Raw genomic sequence first — 19,123 nt, 5'->3', positions numbered from 1 at the left:
GCAACCAATCCAAGGGCAAGCAGTGGCTTCCACAATGTCTATCTCAATAGCAGATTATGGCTTTTCCTCCTGGAACCTTTTTTAAACCCATTACTCCAGCTGAAACAGACACATTCTATAGCAAAGGCTTGTTCCTCCATCTGCCCCCACCTAGACACTGATCCGGACCATAAATGACCTTAAAGATATTATCTAAGATTCAGAAGGCATTCTAGCATACCATGCTCTACAGGAGCAATAAAATATGTCCAGCAATTGAAAACACTAGCCTCAACTCTATATCAATACGAAAAGTCTTCTTTTGGGCAAAAAGGAAACAGAACAAGAAAAAGTATACAGGTTGCATATATAGACAGCAGTACAGGTGTTTTATGGCTCATGTATTTTATCCAAGGCAGGAGTGGATGAGGGGAAAAACCCAGCAAAAACAAACTGATTTCCCATGCTGACTTTCCACCAAAAAGTACTCCATTCAAGCTACCAGTTGCCAAAACACACTTTATTATATAATATCCTAAGATCTGACCACAAGAAACTCAAAGCCCCTGATGTACATGTAAATAAATGAGAAAACAGGCAAAAACCATTCCTTAGCTTTGACAGGGTCGCATTGCTTATCCAGGCAAGCACCGGTTGACAGTTTAAAAGGACCAACAGAGACAGAAAGGAACCAAATTAAATTTGTGTACGTATGTTCTGAGGCCTAAACCTATGAGGTTTCTACAGATTAAAACAAATTTATGAAGTATCATACACCTGAGTTATAGAAGATGACATGCAAGAATGACAAGCTATTTAGGATTTAATGCATTCTTATCAATAACCAGGTTCATGGAAAAGGATAATTTTAGAAAGGTTGATCAGTCTCCAAGAGTTTACCCCTCAGCTGAAAATGCTTCAGGTACTTCTGCTGCTCTGGCTTGAACTCTCTCTCATTGGTTCAGGGGGAATGCCATGCCAGTCCTTTCTTTAACACTTTTCATTTAAAATTACTGGGGGTGGGGTGAGGGGGGGAGTGATAGAAGTCCCAGAGCACTCAGGAGAAAAAGCTCAGTGTCCTTTTGAACCCACATGTGTTTGTCCATACACACCAGTGGAAAGGAGTCTTTATCCTTTGTTACAGTATTCTGTTAGCACATAAGTGTCCCCATGCCATTCTTTGAAGAAAATAGAGCATATTAAGCTACAAGTAACTGCCCAAAAGACAGCAGCCTCTTGCAAAAACAAGTACAGTGCAGCTAATCAGACATGTACTCAGCCACAGTAGCAGCCATCTCCTTTACATTTTACCATCAAGAGCAAGAAATGGGAGTAGCTCTTATATTCTGGAAAAAAAAAATCCTGTCTAAGAAAAAAAAAAAGCATCAACAGAAGCATGTCATTTTTAGTTAATTAAAAATATATGCATCTCTAGCAACATCCGAGTGTGTGAAAGCAGGAAGGGCAGTGTTCCTAGCTCCCTATCACTCTCTGACACCACAGACACATTGTGGACAAATGCAAAGGGGAAGAAAAGTGATTTTGGTCTTGAGAGCCCAAGGTGTGATGTCGTTTGTGACCACAGAGTGGAAGCGGAGAAGTGGGATACAGAGAGAGGATCCAAATGGATTCTTCTTTATTCTTCTTTCTTGTCCCGGGGACCATCTGAGATTCTCTATTGAAGAAAAAAAAAAGACAGAAGACATTGTGAGAATCTATGCTGGATGAAGGACTGAAAAATTCACCACAGCATCCACCCGTCCCTTTGTAATACACGCCAGAAGCAGATAAGAGAGTCTGGTTCAGAAACCAACTTGGTACCCCATGCTAATATTTTCCATTAGCCTTCCTACACTGAGCAAATGAAAAACAAATTGCTTAAACTCTTTGACTTCACATCACTCAACATACAACAGGAAAGTGATACACCTAGCTCCCTCAGGACAAAAGATCCCATCTCTCTGCTACAAAAGACCTAACCCTTTCACCTTTTAGGGGAAGCAGGGGATACAGGGTTCTTTCCTATTTAAAGGGTAATTCTGTAAAAGGGGAATCTAACATCAATAATATTTTAAGTGCCCGAACTTACATCAGGCAAAAGGCCAGTGTAAATACCAGTGCCTAGATTGTTAAAGAAATGTGCCTAGATTATAGTACTTTACAATTTATGCTCTTATACAACCCTGCCCAAAATGAATGCCCACCTGCAAAGCACACACCACTGATATTTGTGAAAAATTGCGGACCACCATGTAATTGAAAAATGGTCAAATGCATATGTGCCTAAATCTAGACAGCTCCTTAAAAAAAAAGAATTACCCCTTTAAATGTGAAGTAGACCAAGTTTTGTTTTGTATCTGCTACTCATATCTAACTTTGCCAAAGAGCTCCTGTTAGTGGCTTCCCTCCTAGTCTAGCAATCAAAGCCACTGAAAGACCCCACAAAAACATAAGCCATGGCAGAGAGACAGTGTTGGTCGCTATGATGGAGGATGTAGTGCAGGTACTAGACCGTGGCACATCTGCCCTGGTTGCCCAGACAGGTGCATCTGATCATTTACTGCTCTCAGAGGTTTATCTGCTCTCTGTGTGTGAGAAGAAAGGCTGATAGCTAGATACCGTGTTTCCCCCATTAAAGGACCTCCTCCTTTAGTAAGACACCCCCCTTTTTTTCCCCACCTGGGAAATATAAGGCACCCCCCCCGAAAATAAGGCACTATTTGGCAAGCATGTCTTGGCGATCCAGAGTACTGGTACAGTACCGTATGCGTGGTCACACAACTTCCTGCTTCCGCTGTCCAGGAAAACAAGCCCAGGAACAGCCTCTGTACACCGAGGCCCTGATTCTCCAAAAGTGCGCCCCGATTTTAGGCAGCTGTAGACGTCCTACAGCTGTCTAATCAGCCAATCGGGATGCACGTTTTTTTTAAAAAAAAATGCTCCCCAGGCAGGCCGCCCGGGAGAGGCGTCCTATACTAAACGCCGATTCTGTAACCGGCGTCTTTAGAGAATCGGGTTAAATTAGACGCGGCCGCTATACTTATGGCAGCAAGGGATCTCCCTGCTGCAATATGTATAGCGGCCGCGGTTGTTGCAGCCGCCTGTCCCATCACCGACAGGAGAATGCCTAACTCCTCCTGTCGGAACCCCGAGCCCCCTCCCCCCCAAACTCGTAATCGCCGACAGGAGGATGCCCAACTCCTCCTGCCGGAAAGCCCAACGACCCCGCCCCAACTAATCTCCCTCCCCCAACTAACCTTTCAATGTTGGTCAGCTGGACGGGTGTTGCTGCCGTCCAGCCGACGGGTCTGCCTCGTAGAAGCCTGGACCAATCAGGCCTTAGGCATAGCGGGTCCGCCCATCCCCACTAATCCTAAGGCCTGATTGGCCGAGGTGCCTAGCCTGGGCCAATCAGGCCTTAGATTTAGCGGGGATGGGCCGGGAAGGGGCGTGCCGTCTCATTTCCACAAGGCAGACCCGTCGGCTGGACGGCAGCAAGACCCAGGGGGCTCGGGGTTCCGACAGGAGGAGTTAGGCATTCTCCTGTCGGTGATGGGACAGGCGGCCGCAACAACCGCGGCCGCTATACATATTGCAGCAGGGAGATCCCTTGCTGCCATAAGTATAGCGGCCGCGTCTAATTTAACCCAATTCTCTAAAGACGCCGGTTACAGAATCGGCGTTTAGTATAGGACGCCTCTCCCGGGCGGCCTGCCTGGGGAGCATTTTTTTTTTTAAAACGCGCATCCCGATTGGCTGATTAGACAGCTGTAGGACGTCTACAGCTGCCTAAAATCGGGACGCACTTTTGGAGAACCAGGGCCTTAAATGTTTTTCTGGTTTGTGATACAGTTTTTTCTGGTTTGTGATACAGCTTTTCTGGTTTGTGATGACCTGTACCATATACAGGTAATAAATGTCTTTTTTTCAGCAATAAATGTGTACTGTATTCTTCTTCATGGAAAAATAAGACATCCCCCTGAAAATAAGACCTTGTGCATATTTTGGAGTTTTTAAAAATATAAGACAGTGTCATATATTCGGGGAAACAGGGTATCATATTTATCAAAAAGTTACACATTTCAGTTGAATGATTCTGTTAGGACTTCACCTCCTATGAAATATTTGTATAGCACTACAGAATGTTCCCAGCACATATAAGAAAGTGGCCCTGGGGAGTAAAAGGGACAGGCTTAAACTCTCAAAGTGGTTCACAGGTACAATTTAATTGAAGACAGAGACTAAATTGCTTAATAGTATAAAGACTGGACTTCTGACAATCTAAGTAAGATGAGGGGTAAGTACTAGTGCTGCCTGATTCACAATTCAAATCAATTCACTTCAGGTGAATCAACTCGAATCGATTAAAAAAACAAACAAACAAATAGCCTCTCGATTCGGTGACTGACCCTCACCCCCTAAAGCAGGAGCGGCAGCGCTGCCTCTTGATGGCCAGCCGTGCCACTCCTGCTTTAGAGGGTGAGGGTCAGTGGGGAAGTGCTGTGGTGTCTGGCTTTCCCCACCCTCTGGCCTCTTGCGCATCCATTTATCTAATTCCAGCAGCGGAGCAGCCTGCAGAGAGGATCGACGGTGCTTTAACGATCCTTGCATGCTGCCATCGGCCTCTGGAGCTGTTGTTTCCTCTGCTGTGATCCTGCCTCTGACATCAGAGGAGGGGCAGGACCATGGCAGAGGGAAGACAGCTCCGGAGGCCGATGGCAACCAGCAAGGATCGCTAGCACCGGCAATCCTCTTTGCAGGCTGTTCCACTGCTAGAATTAAATAAAAGTAAGACCGGGAGGCCAGGGGGAAAAAGCAGGCCTTCCGGGGAGGAGGCCTTCAGGGTTGCACAGGGTACGGGGTGCAGGCCTTCAGAGGGGACAGGCCTTCGAACTTGTCCAAACCTTTCTTAAAACCTGTTATGCTATCCGCTCTTACCACAACCTCTGGCAATGTGTTCAAGAGCTTAACTATTCGCCGAGTGAAAAATTTTTTTCCTCCTATTGGTTTTAAAAGTATTTCCCTGCAGTTTCATTGAGTGTCCCCCTAGTTTTTGTAATTTTTGACAGAGTAAAAAAAACTTGATCCACTTGTATCCGTTCTACTCCACTCAGGATTTTGTAGACTTCAATCATATCTCCCCTCAGCAATCTCTCATTCCTCACAGCTTTACTCGATGGAAAAGTTCTCTTAATCACAGCTTCACTATCTTAACATGGAGCCTCTGATTTTTGTGCCACGTCTTTTCTGTTTTGTTTAGGTTGTAAGGTCCAAGGAGCAGGGACTGCATCAAGTGTACCTAAATAAACTAACCTTGAACTGCTACTGAAAGAGCACAAGCTAAAATCATAAAACAAATATAATTGTGTATACCTGTTGCATCATACCGGCATAACAGTAACACACACTGGTTTCCACTTTTCATGGCACTTAAGACCTTAGGGTCCCCTCACAGCTTTATCATTCACATATTTACAATCTTTTCAGTGGTTCTGCTCCTTTTTTAAAAAAATGTATTGCATGCTCTGACCCTTCAGACTTTTTCCTGATCTCTTAGTTTAGTCACCTAGCTGCAACCTTTTTTTGTGCTCATGTCCACTGATACACAAACACACATCCCTAAGTTAAATAATTTTAAACACACCTCACACTCCATTCAATGTATCTACTAAACACTCGTTAGCCTCAGTTCCCCCTCAGGAGCAAGTTAAGCTAGATCTTAAAGTCATCTTTTCCAAAGTTTAATTATCTTGGCTTTACTTTTTGCTTGTCTGCATGTCTCTTGATCTCACTCATTTCCTTATCTGATAGTCAGGACTCTTGTATGCTAAACAAACTATCCTTAAGTATATCCAGAAACCTCATACTCCTTGCTTGTTTTCTTATCCCACAACATTTCTAGATAATTTGAATTCTCCCCGATTTGCCCTAACCTGGCTACTCTATGCATCTGGTTAAGTAATTTGAACTCAAGTCTCCTTCATGCAGCTCCTTGTGATTCTGGGCAAGCCACTTTAACTCTCAAGTACCCCTGGTACCTACATACAATATATAAACTGCTTAGATTATAAGTGCAGAAAGGTGGTATATCAAGTCCCATTCCCCTTTCCTTGTTATTGAGTACTGTATATATTCGAATATAAACTGAGAATTTTGGGCCCAAAAATGGGAGTCTCAGTTTATATTCGAGTCTTCTTCCGATGATGGTGCTTCTACCTTCTCCACCCTCACCACCCCCGCGATGACTGGCACTGCTCTATTCCCCCCTCCAAATAACTGGAACTGATCCTCTCCCCACCCGATGACCAACATGCCTATCCATCATTATCTACTTCCCCCTGCCCAAGACCAACATCAGACTTACAGTTCTGGTGCTCAGGAAGCCGATGCCAACACTCTGTGCTGGGTTGATGAAGAGCTTTGAATGTTTGCGCATGCTCAAGGCCTGCTGGCTCTGGGATTCCAACAAGCCTTGAGCATGCAAAGATGCTCAAGGCCCCACAGCAGCCCAACACAGAGCACGACTTTCTGAGACCAGAACTGTAAGTGTGATGTCAGTCTGGGGCAGGGGGTAAGTGGGTAGTAGAGGATAGAAGTGCCAAAGTCACTGCTCTTCACTGCAAGGCCCGCAAGTCAACGGCAGTCCTTGGAGTCCTCCCGTATGGCTTGCAGCTCCCCACCATGTTCCAAAGCACCCCACAACCTCATAAACCTATAAGGAGAGTGCTGGCAAAGCAGCGATTCTTCAGTATTACCAGTGGCCTCCTCTGTACGTTATTTTTGTCGTGGTCCACCCCCTTCTGAAGCAACTTCCTGTTTCTGCTTGGGCGGACTGCAGCAAAGGAACTGTGCAGAGGAGGCCGTGAGCAGTGCAAGAGAATTTCTGCTGTACCAGTGACTTCTTTGTAGTTTTCATGGTGAAGGGGGCTTCAGAACCGGGTGGGGAGAATATTTGGTGGAATGAAGGGAGGGAGGAAGAGGGGAAGGAGACGGTGCACATGGACGGAGGGGAGGAAGAAGGGAAGGAGACGGTGCACATGGATGGAGGGGAGGAAGAAGGGAAGGAGGCGGTGCACATGGACGGAGGGGAGGAAGAAGGGAAGGAGACGGTGCACATGGACGGAAGAGAGAGGGGAAAGGAGACGGTGCACATGGACAGAGGAGAGAGGGGAAAGGAGACGGTGCACATGGACAGAGGAGAGAGGGGAAAGGAGACGGTGCACATGGACAGAGGGGAGAGGGGAAGGAGACGGTGCACATGGACGAAGGGGAGAGGAACGAGTTGGTGCACATGGACGTAGGGGATAGGAACGAGATGGTGCACATGGATGGAGAAGAGAGGAGGGGAATGAGACTGTGCACATGGATGGAGAAGAGAGGAGGGGAATGAGACTGTGCACATGGACGGAGGGGAGAGGGGAATGAGACGGTGCACATGGACAGAGGGGAAGGAGACGGTGCACATGGACAGAGGGGAAGGAGACGGTGCACATGGACAGAGGGGAAGGAGACGGTGCACAGGGACAGAGGGGAAGGAGACGGTGCACATGGACAGAGGGGAAGGAGACGGTGCACATGGACAGAGGGGAAGGAGACGGTGCACATGGACAGAGGGGAAGGAGACGGTGCACATGGACAGAGGGGAAGGAGACGGTGCACATGGACAGAGGGGAAGGAGACGGTGCACATGGACAGAGGGGAAGGAGACGGTGCACATGGACAGAGGGGAAGGAGACGGTGCACATGGACAGAGGGGAAGGAGACGGTGCACATGGACAGAGGGGAAGGAGACGGTGCACATGGACAGAGGGGAAGGAGACGGTGCACATGGACAGAGGGGAAGGAGACGGTGCACATGGACAGAGGGGAAGGAGACGGTGCATATGGACGAAGGGGAGAGGAACGAGACGGTGCACATGGACAGAGGGGAAAAGAACGAGATGGTGCAGCACATGGACGGAGGGGAGAAGAACGAGATGGTGCAGCACATGGACGGAGGGGAGAGGAACGAGTCGGTGCACATGGACGGAGGGGATAGGAACGAGATGGTGCACATGGATGGAGAAGAGAGGAGGGGAATGAGATGGTGCACATGGATGGAGAAGAGGGGAAGAGTTAGATAGATTTGAGATGGAGGCAGAAAAATGGAAGAAAACTGAATATTAAAATAAGTACCAAAGATGGATGTAGTGCAAAAAGTGAAGGAAAGGAAAGAAACAGCAAATGCATAAGGAGGCCTTGGAAACAGAGAAGAACACAGATGAAACAAAATCAGAAAAATAAAATCACCAGATAAAGGTAATAAAAATGTTTTTATTTTCCATTTAGTGATTGAAATATGTCAATTTTGAAAATTTGCATGTTTTTATATTTTATATATTAGGGTTTCGTTTGTGTGTTTGTATTTGAAAAGGTGTTTTTTTTTTTGTTTGGTTTTAGTGTCGTGGCCCCAAGTAGGAAAATATTTGTTGGCTCTTCTTCAGCTTTTTTGGAGATGAAACAGCTCCAACTGAAAAATTAGTGATTATTTATGGCATGATCCCTGACAAATGTCACTTACATACCAATTTCTAATCTCAGTTGTTATTTTGTGTTATACTTGGATCAGTTTATATTTGAGTATATACCGTATCCCTTGAAAGTATCACACTTCAGTGAGGATGCCTCAAATGTCTTCCCAAAGGACAGTTGTCCTATGTCTCCCACTGACTACCATAGCTCCTCAGTATGTGCCTTCATCACTGGATTCTCAATATACAACATGGCTCTTTCCTCCTCTTGTCCATTTATAGACTGTGGGTAACCAGAGACAAACGTCTCCCTAAGGAATTCACATGCATGCTGAATGCGAGTTATTTTGAGAGCAAGTGTGAAATGGGAGAGTCAGGAAGGAACATGAACTTGCTCTCAGCCATTTTGCCCCCTCCCCGGGAGTTGGAGGAAACTGAGGCTACTGATGGAGCTTCTCTCATGTGTTTAAGACTATGCGAGTCAAAAGAGAGCATTCAGGAACAATAACCCGTTTCTGCAATAGATAATGCAAACCTAATATAAAAAGGGTAGAATAAATAATTCTTTTCACTTGCAAAGCTGGCAGAACTGCTTGAAAATTAGTTTTCAGTACACTGGTATATTCTACTGTGAGAGAAAAACTAGTGTATTTCTCACTAATTTGACCTGTGATATTTTAATCAGGTGCATTTCATATTGCCTGTTGATAACATGCCCTCCCCTCCCTCTGTACCTGTTTTCTCCATCTCACATTCACAGACATTTGTTTCCCGGTAATGTTTATTGCATTTTATTACTGCTAGAAATCTGTCCTTGGGATACTTTGTCTACTGGATGACTCACTAATGCTGCCCCTCCCACCCCAGGGCTCCTCGTGACTCAAAGCCAGCTTGCTACTTTGCAGCCTGCACGTATCCATGGATCAATGGTCAAAGAATACCCCACCTTCCCTTTATTCTCCACCCATGCCCTCTGCCTTTTCTCCAGCCAACAGAAAAGGGAGCAGAGTGTCTTTGGTAGATCTGCATTTTGACACAGGTTAAGTCACTATTTTAATACACAATTTTTAATCTGTTTGCTCCTTAACAGGGTTTCCTTGGAAACTGAATTCACAGCTTTGACTAACCTGAAGATGTGCACTCCATCGAAGAGTATGGGATACAACTGCGCCAACAAACCAGTTATTGTTCTTTCTCCACACCCTGCTTGCCTGAAAAGCAAAGCGTACTTCCCACCGACCACACGCCCTCAATAGTTGAAAGTTCAGGAGGGAAATTGCCTCCTATGTTAGACCCATGAGTGCTGTTCACTGTCCTGTGCATACTACATGCAAACACATTAGCTCCCATTTTTACCTGCAGTTTTGTGTGCTCCTCCAGTAGTCGGTCGTACTCCTTGGTCAGCCCCTCCGACTGTTTCCGGATAGCGATGATGTCAGCCTCAGCCTTCTGCAGTGCTATGGGTGGAGAGTGAACATAACATTTTTTTCAGATACTCTCACTAGATCACTATAGCCTTCAGAGAGGGAGGGGAGAAGTGTGTGTGTGTGTGTGGGGGGGGGGGAATTCCCTCTTCTCCATGGGTTGCTAAAGCTCAGGTACATTGTCCTCCCTCTTCCCTACCTTCCTCACTGCTGCAAGCATGGCAGTGACCACATGGGCACTTCTGGTTACCAAAATGTTGGTCCTTTGTCTAACCCCACCACCCAGTGACATGGTTAGATACTGCAGCTTTAAAGCAACCAGGAAACTCAAGTCCGATAGTACACTTCTCTCTCCGTTTTCGCAGTGGATGCGGGCGGACCATAGGCACGAATATGGAAAAAAATGCGAATAACTTTTTTAATGTTATTCGCAGTTTTTAGAAAAAGCCTTTGTTTTTATTATTGAAACCGTCAATAACTTTTCGCGGTTTTTGAAATAAGCCACCCAGCGATTTCTGGGCTTGGATTAGGCAAGCATGCAGGCAAGAAGCCTTTCTCACTATGGATGCTGGGAAGCAGAGTTTTTCTCAGTGCACACTGGGAAGCATGGAAGCAGCGAATTTGTAGGAGAAAGCATGGAAGCAGCAATTTTCAGAGTGAATGGTAAGTGATAAACTTTTTTATTGGTACAGTAAAAGGAAAAATAACTTTAGTGATGATGTAATTTTTGGGGGGGCGGAGTCAGCAGCTGAAAAATCGCAAATACGGAGGGAGAAGTGTACTACAAATACAGCTGTTGCTATATAAAATCAACTCAAGAAAAGTAAACAGTCAGAGCAAGAAAACAAATGAGGTAAGCAAGAAACAGAAGTTATGGTTGTAGGACCTCATGCAGGTAAAGTAACTCCCCCCCATCCTCACTGGAGTAAACAGTGCTGGTACTATGGGAGAGAGCATCGACTGCAGCACTCCAGACCCACTATATATGGATCCTGAGACAGGAAGCAATGATCACTCATTGGATTGGGTGTATGCTGAAAGTAGAAAACGGCCTGTTGCTAACACATTGAAACATTGACTAGTATAAGCATATGGCAAAATGGGGGTGACTCCAGAACACTGGCTCCGCTCCCGTACTCACATTCCTTGGCGAACTTCAGGTCCTCCTTCACCTGACTTATCTCTGCCTTCAGCTTTTTGTTCTCTTCGGACATGTCAGGTCCTTCTTTGTCAAGCTGGCCCTCTTCTAACCCAGCAGCCTTCAGATCCTGGGAAAGAATGCAAAGCAAGTTGGTCAGGGGAGCCAGGTGGGTACATGTGACAATTTCTTTACTGGGGAAATAAGCAAAGCTACAAGGAGAACTGATGCACATCAGCAAAGCTGTGTGTACCCATCTCAGTATTGGAATGTAGAACAGCAGGAATGAGGTGCACTGAAAGTACTTGTGTGGGTCTTAATACTGCTGTAACTTTTTTCAACGTACTCTGAAAACACAAACTATGTAGCTGCTGTTAAAAAAAAAAAACTACTTCAGGCTAATGATTCCTCTTCAGGCCCCAGCTGGCACAAACACGGCATGTAAACATTAGTATGAAGGGGCAGCAATAGGGATAAAATATCATCCCACACACACATACACTCTTCCCACCATGATGCCATTTCTGCATTGCCAGGAGATGTCAGCTACCTTTTTTAGCCTGTCATTCTCTTCCAAATATTTCTTAGCTGCATCACTGGCACCTTCTGCCTGCTTCTTGAAAGCCTCATTGGCAGCCATCAGTGTGGCCTGCCGGGAGATGAGAGTCACCAGTCGCCTCAACAAGCTGTAGGAAATGTATAAATAATAAAAAAAAAAATAGTAGGAAAAGCATGTAGAACATTGATCATGGAATTCCTTCCAACCCCTCTGCATATAAATGCATAAGTGGGTGTGATCAGAAGAGAAGACAGTTTGAAAGGTACAATTATTTAGGCCCTAGGTTACAGTGAATCAGTGTAGGTATACTGCAGTGGTTGGAACGGCTTCTCCCAATGGGGTTTGTTTCTCTTCTGCCATACCACATGCAGAAACTTCACTTCTATAACACAGGAACTTCTCCGGAACAAATGATGCCTTCCGGTGCTCTTCCCCCACTGGCTGAACCCTACCTATACTCTACTGCTAGTTAAAATGAAAGCAGACAGAGTAGGGTCACTCCACAAGGGGCTGGGGGGGTGAGGGAGGTTTAGAGAACTGCTGATAGAGGATTTAAAAACTCTGAAAATGTCCAGGACATATTACCTATCCTTCTCCCTTGTGGACATTAAATATAGAATTCAGCTGACTTCTGATAAAAGTCAGACGTTGTCTATCATAACTCCCTGAATCCTGAACAGAAATCACACAGGGCCTTCCCTAAACATGTGAACACAAAGTACGTGAAATGATTGCCAACTGCTTAATCTGGCCCTGCCCACAGCATACAGGGGTAGTTCTGGGGGACTAAAATTGAAATTTGTGGGGTGTTGCAGGGGATAGTTTTTGGGCTTGGGGGCAGTATGTGGGGTGTCGTGTTGGTGCAGGTAGTTTTAGGGATTAGGGTTTTCTGTGGGATTAGAAAATAGATTTTATTTTTTTGTTAGATAATTTTCAGGGGTAGTGCCAATTTGGTGGTAGTTGCAAGGGATAGTTTGAGTTGGGGGGCAGTTTGCAGGTTTGGCAGAGCACAGTAGAGAGAATTCTACCTTGTGAACTGCCTTGCCCCATTTTTCAACTACTACATTTCACTCCTAGGTTTCTAAGTTGCAGAAGAAGGAACTTCCCATGGAAATGCACTGTTGACTTTTTTTTTTTTTTTGGGGGGGGGGAGCTTTATATCTCAGTAACCCTCAATCTTATTTGGCCCATTTTGAAACCCATTGTGTCTTTTTACCTATTTCTTTTAAGTTTTCAGAGCATTATTTTGCCCCTAGACAAACATTCTTGACTCCTTTTGTACAATTATTTCCAACTTCCATTGGGTGGGAAGCAATAAAAGAATTGTGTAAGCTAAAACTCACTTCATGCTGACTAGCTTTTTCTAAACCCCAGTTCTTATTTAGTTAGCTTTAGGATTCTGGTGTGAGGTCCTGCAAGCTCTAGTTCAAAAATTTTATATGACTGTTCTAAGAGGTTCACCTGCTATCTACCTTATATATTCAAATATAAACCGGGATTTTTGCCCCCCCCCCCCAAAAAAAAAAAATTAAAAAAAAATGGGGGGTCACGAGAATTCACAGGAGCCATTCAGAAAGCCGCTTAGCGCCGAGCAGCAGTGCCAAAGTGCGCTCCTGCTTGGTACCGCTCAGCGGCTAAAGCCGGAACTCGCGGCAGAGACCGACTGACCAGGTTAGCAGCGAACAGGAAGGTTTTGAGCAAAGTTTTGAACTTATCTATTGAAGATTCCATCCGGAGGTGGATTGGAAGGGCGTTCCATAATGTTGGGGCAGTTATTGAAAATATGGATGATCTCATCATTTCACAAAATATTTGCCTTTGTGAAGGAATAACTAAGAGATTTTGTTGAGTAGAGTGAAGTGTTCTGGACGGAGAATAAGGAATTAGGAGATGCTTTTAAAAAGTGGGAATAAGGAATAGACATTTTAAATGCAAGATGATTTTGGGAGCCAATGAGCAGATTTCAAAAGCGGTGTGACATGATCATATTTTCTTTTGCCAGTGATAGGTTTTATAGCCATATTTTGAATTAATTGCAAATGACACATTTCTTTTTTGTCAAAGTCCTGAGTAGAGAGCATTCCAGTAGTCCATGTGAGAGGTAACAAGAGTGTACAAGAATATTTATTGATGATGGTTCAAGAATGGATGAGATGGAATGGATCATATACAGACTTCTGTGTAACTCTGTTGTGTAGAGGTGTTGGTCATAATTAGAGAATGACATGGAGACAAACTTTGTCCCTATCCCTGCCCCCGCAAGCTCTGTCCCACCCCACAGGCACTTGTCCACGTCCCATCCCTGGATGCTCCATCTCTGTCCGCACCCCCACGAGCTCTGTCTCCGTCCCTGTGGACTCTGCCCTCATTTGCACAAATCTCAAACATTTATTATTTTATCATTAAAGTATAAAAAGGGACAATATGCTGTACAACTGAGTGTGTAAAGGCAAATCATAAGTACTCTGGGCTACTTTCTTTGAGGGCCTTGATGACCAGGCATACAGTTCTAAATTTAGTCCTGTAGTGTACTGCAAGTAAAGATTTTGCAAAAATGGTGTGATGTGGTCATTTTGTTTACAACCTTCTATTAGCCTTGCTGTAGCATTCTGAATCAATTGGAGATGGTACAGACTAGAGAATGACACGGTGACAAAATTCATCATCGTTCCCATCCCCGCAGATAACCGCGGGAAACCATCTTCATGTCATTCTTTAAGGAGAGAGGGAAGAATCAGAGTATGAATGGCCACAACCACTGACCCGCAAGCTTTGCTTTGAAGAATGCTGGTGTAGAAGGACTGAGGTTGAAATAGACACTAGAAAATGACATGGGATTATTTCCCGCAGTTATCCGCGGAGACAGAAACGGTGATTAATTTTGTCACCGTGCCATTCTCTAGTACAGACCTTTTGGAATCAGACCAGCTCCAATTGATTCAGAATGCTGCAGCAAGACTAATAGAAGGTTGTAAGCAATGTGGCCACATCACACCATTTTTGCAAAATCTTTACTGGCTATCAGTACAATACCGGGCTAAATTTAAAAATGTATGCCTGATCTTCAAGGCCCTGAAAGGAAGTAGCCCAGAGTACTTAAGGAAAAGGATCTGCCTCTACACTTTCAAGGTCACTAAGGTCCTACCAAGAAGTCCCCCTAACCACACTCTCTCCAAAGGGCAATACACAAAGTGATACCTGCCAGAAAGCCTTTTCCGGAGCAGCCCCGCACTCCCTGAAAGGCTTTCTTTAACACAACATTGTCTCCGCAGCAGGTAAAAGCTCTGTTCTTTACCCAGGCTTTTAACAGAAAAAGTAACAAAAAGACACTGGCAGGACATGTTTATCCATTTTTATTCTAGCTAACTTTCAAACACCATCCTGACCTCATGTGCAACTTTCTTCAAATTAGTCCCTTTAGTTAAAGAAAGTTTATGGATGTTTGGGAGCCATTGGCGAAATTTTGTAAGGAAGAATAATTGATTTTATTTTATAGGCTTGTAAACATACACATCCAGGGTAGGGGGGGTTGGGGGAAGGGAGTTGCATTGGAACTTGATTCAGAGTATATATGGATAGTTTCTTGTGGGTTTTATTTTATTTGAGTATTGGGTGGGAGGGTGGGGGAAAATTTAATTGTATGTTAATATTTGAAAGTTTATTGTGCTTGTCTTGCGATATTTTATGTATATAAATTACTTGTTGCATAATTGTAGTTTGAAAATCTAATAAAGGTATATTTTAAAAAAAAAATTAGTTCCTTTATTTTTCTAACTTCTGTTACTCTCTCTTTTCTATCTACGGTATATGCTCCTCCTTTACCTATACCCTTTTCTGTCCATTAAAATACTATGCCAAACTTTGTATTTGAATATTTTTACTATTGTAATTGTGTATTGCTCAGATTTGACTTATTCTTGGCTGTACATCGCCTTCAGTGAATTCCTTCAAAAAGGCAGTAAATAAATTCTACGTACTGTACCTGGAAGACTGAGCTTTGCTCAAGAAAGTGGGTGAATAGTTATGATAGGGGAGAAATACATAAAAGCTGATAAAGATAAGGCTGATGAAGTTATGAGGTGATAGGCTCAGGAGTAATCTAAGGAAATACTTATTTTTTTTTTTTTTTTTTTACACAGAAAGGGTGGTAGGTGTGTAGAATAGTCTTCCAAGTAGAGATGGTGGAGACAAAGACTGTTTTAATTCAAGAAAGTTTCTATATGGTGGGAGTGCTCTAAAACAGTGGTTCCCAACCCTGTCCTGGAGGACCACCAGGCCAATCGGGTTTTCAGCCTAGCCCTAATGAATATGCACAGAGTAGATTTGTATGCCTGTCACTTCCATTATATGCAAATCTCTCATATGCATATTCATTAGGGCTAGTCTGAAAACCCGATTGGCCTGGTGATCCTAAAGGACAGGGTTGGGAAGGGCGGGAACCACTGCTCTAAATTGCAAAACTACAGGAATCTAGTGTTGGCATTCATGCATGTTCTCCTACTTAATGGGCCAGTGGTGGGATTGGAGGATGGAGCCCAAATATTAGTGGCTTTGGTACGATTATGTTTGGCCTCTTACTGACATTCCTTCTCAGAAAGTATTAAGTGACTATAATTAATCATATTTACTTAATGACAAATCTGACTGCAATGCGTAATAGGGTGTGTCAATTTTGGAGATATCAATTTTAAAAATCACTAGTGAAAAAATGATACAATTTCATTTGCAAAACAACTAGTTTTAAATTTTGTGTAGTATGTTATTTACCTACCTAGAATTTCTAGTAAATTATGCAAAATACACAAATTAGTGAAATATGTTAAAGTGCTCCGATAGTTTTTGTGTGTTTGCATTGCATATTAATGCCTTTTGTGCCTCAATTATCAATTTATCTTACTTATTTATCCATACTGACACTAACAGTTTCATGTTCTCATTCACAATTTTTTTAACAGTGTCATCATAGCAATAATCTAATATTAAAGAAGACATCATTTGGTGGGATCAGGCAGAGAACTACCTGTAGCTAAACTATCAATTGTCAGGGATCGTTCTAATCAACAAGTCGATGAAGCCGTCCGCGCAATGTGCAGCGGCAGCGAAAAGGGCGAACAGAATGCTAGGAATGATTAAAAAGGGGATCACGAACAGATCAGAGAGGGTTATCATGCTACCTACCAGGCCATGGTGCGCCCTCACCTGGAGTACTGCGTCCAGCACTGGTCATCGTACATGAAGAAGGACACGGTACTATTCGAAAGGGTCCAGAGAAGAGCAACTAAGATGGTTAAGGGGCTGGAGGAGTTGCCATACAGTGAAAGATTAGAGAAACTGGGCCTTTTCACCCTTGAGCAGAGGAGATTGAGAGGGGACATGATCAAAACATTCAAGGTACTAAAGGAAATAGACTTGGTAGATAAGGACAGGTTGTTCACTCTCTCCAAGGTAGGGAGAACGAGAGGGCACTCTCTAAAGTTGAAAGGGGATAGATTCCGTACAAACGTAAGGAAATTCTTCACCTGAGAGTGGTGGAAAGCTGGAACACTCTTCCGGAGTCTGTTATAGGGGAAAACACCCTCCAGGATTTCAAGACAAAACTGGACAAGTTCCTGCTAAACTGGAATGTACAAAGGTGAGGCTGGACTCATTTAGAGCACCGGTCTTTGACTTGAGGGCCGCCTCATGAGCCGAAAGTTCATTGAAAAGTTCTCAGCCCAACCGAGAATGATGTGGAGCCATGAAACTTATGTTATTCTACACTTTTCATTTTTAATTATATGAAACAAAAAGTGTCAAGAAAAATGTGGAATAACTTGTAAGTTTCATGGCTCCACATCATTCTCTTCTTGGCTGGGCTGAGAACTTTTCAGCGGCCCCTTGTAGATATGGGTCATATTTAAAAGACATCAGTGATCAAGATAGACAAAATGACAGTATTGAACTGGTCAATGACCTAATTTTATTTAGTCATTTATTTAGCCTGCCCTCCCAAAGGAGCCCAGAATGGGATACAGGATTTCAATCAAAGTATGGGTAAGACAAATTTTAGCGAGACACAGACTTTACAGCATGGACAAAGGGGTTTAGATTACAGCAATTACAGTATAGACATAACATACAGACTTAGTGGACATAGGGTGGTTTAAATTGCAGCATTTTCAGTGTAGATATACTAGGGAGTAAAGTAGTTTTTCTTTGCAGATGGGTGCATCTTTGTTGACAGAGAATGTGGTAATAATTCAGGTTATATTTGCAGTGGTATGCGAGATTCATTATGTGATATATTAGTTGGTGTTTTTGGGATTCCATCTGTCCAGGGTGTAGACGTGGGTCTTCAAGGAGCTGGGTTTGTAAAGAGGAAGGTTTTCACAGCTTTACTGAAGTTCCAAAGACTGTCTAGTAATCTAATGGATGGGGGGATGTGCCACATTCTGGATATGTAATGAGAATATGAGCGTCTTTGGGCTGTCTGACGCGAGTAAGGGGCCTGGTGGCAGGACCAGCTGTTTTTCTGTTTGGGATCTCAGTGATCAGTTGGGGATGTAATTTTTTTTTCAATTGAGAAGCTTTTATTGAAAAACACTCCAAACAGTACAGAACAATTGCACATGAAAGGCAAAAACAAAAATACATAGAGCTGAAAACCACACTCCAAAATAGCACATAGAATTAAAATCAACAGCATAGACATGTGCAAGTCCTTCAGTCTAATAAAACAATCTAGAATACCCATCAAAGCACAACCAATACCCCCCCTCCCACCCCTCCGGGACAAAGCACAATACCCACAGCTCTCAATATGGTTGAGAGGTAATCAATTCCAAACAGATACCTAAGATTAAAAAGGAATATGGTTATGTGATCCCCCCAAGCATCGCCCATCTATTCCAACCCCCAGACCCATTCAAAGCCCCTGACCACCCCTACCACAGATCCCCACAGAAGCCCGAAACTTGCGCCACACATGAGCATAACCATGTAGTTTACCATGCCGCAAGGCCGTCAAATGATAAAGATTCTGCCAAGTAAGCAAACGTTGCTCCACCAGGGCCCACGTGGGTGAGAGCGCCTGATTCCACAAAGAGGCAATGGCCAATCTAGCAGCAGTGAATGTCAACTTACAAAACAAAGAGTCACCCCCAGCCAGATCCAATTGATGCCAAAACAACAAGGCGTGTCGCCAATCGGCCGGTATCTGGACATCTAAGATCCGGGACACCCGATCAAAGACCTCAGTCCAGAAGCCACACACCTGCCCACACTGCCACCACATATGAAAATAGGTACCCACTTCCCCACAGCCCCTCCAGCATAGAACACTCGCACCTCCCCGCCAATGAGCCACAACTTGAGGGGTATAGTACCACCGAAAGAGAACCTTGTAACCATTCTCAATCAGCAAAGCAGAAATCCCCGCCGAGGAGATCTCCGCCCATATGTCACCCCAAGTATCCCAGGGAATAACCGAACCACAATCATCTTCCCAGGCCCTCATGTAGGGAAGGGAGGCCCC

The 19,123-nt window shown here is 44.1% G+C and overlaps 1 protein-coding gene across 2 annotated transcripts in view; it reads right to left on the bottom strand.

The window, feature by feature from the left end:
• Positions 1 to 478: 478 nt before the first annotated feature.
• Positions 479 to 19,123, bottom strand: part of BCAP31 (B cell receptor associated protein 31) — a 62,706-nt gene continuing 44,061 nt past the window's right edge. For both annotated transcript variants that reach the window (XM_033920978.1, XM_033920986.1), the window contains exons 5-8: positions 11,602 to 11,737; positions 11,055 to 11,181; positions 9,846 to 9,946; positions 479 to 1,654 (exon numbers count right to left, since the gene is read on the bottom strand). In XM_033920978.1, coding sequence (XP_033776869.1) covers positions 1,616 to 1,654; positions 9,846 to 9,946; positions 11,055 to 11,181; positions 11,602 to 11,737 — 403 coding nt within the window. In that variant the 3' untranslated portion in view covers positions 479 to 1,615. The remainder of the gene's footprint in view (positions 1,655 to 9,845; positions 9,947 to 11,054; positions 11,182 to 11,601; positions 11,738 to 19,123) is intronic.

This window comes from Geotrypetes seraphini, chromosome 1 (genome assembly GCF_902459505.1).
Source record: "Geotrypetes seraphini chromosome 1, aGeoSer1.1, whole genome shotgun sequence".
Classification (NCBI taxonomy): domain Eukaryota; kingdom Metazoa; phylum Chordata; class Amphibia; order Gymnophiona; family Dermophiidae; genus Geotrypetes; species Geotrypetes seraphini.
Note: the sequence above shows the minus strand (reverse complement) of the source record. Positions and strands in the feature narration are given on the sequence as shown.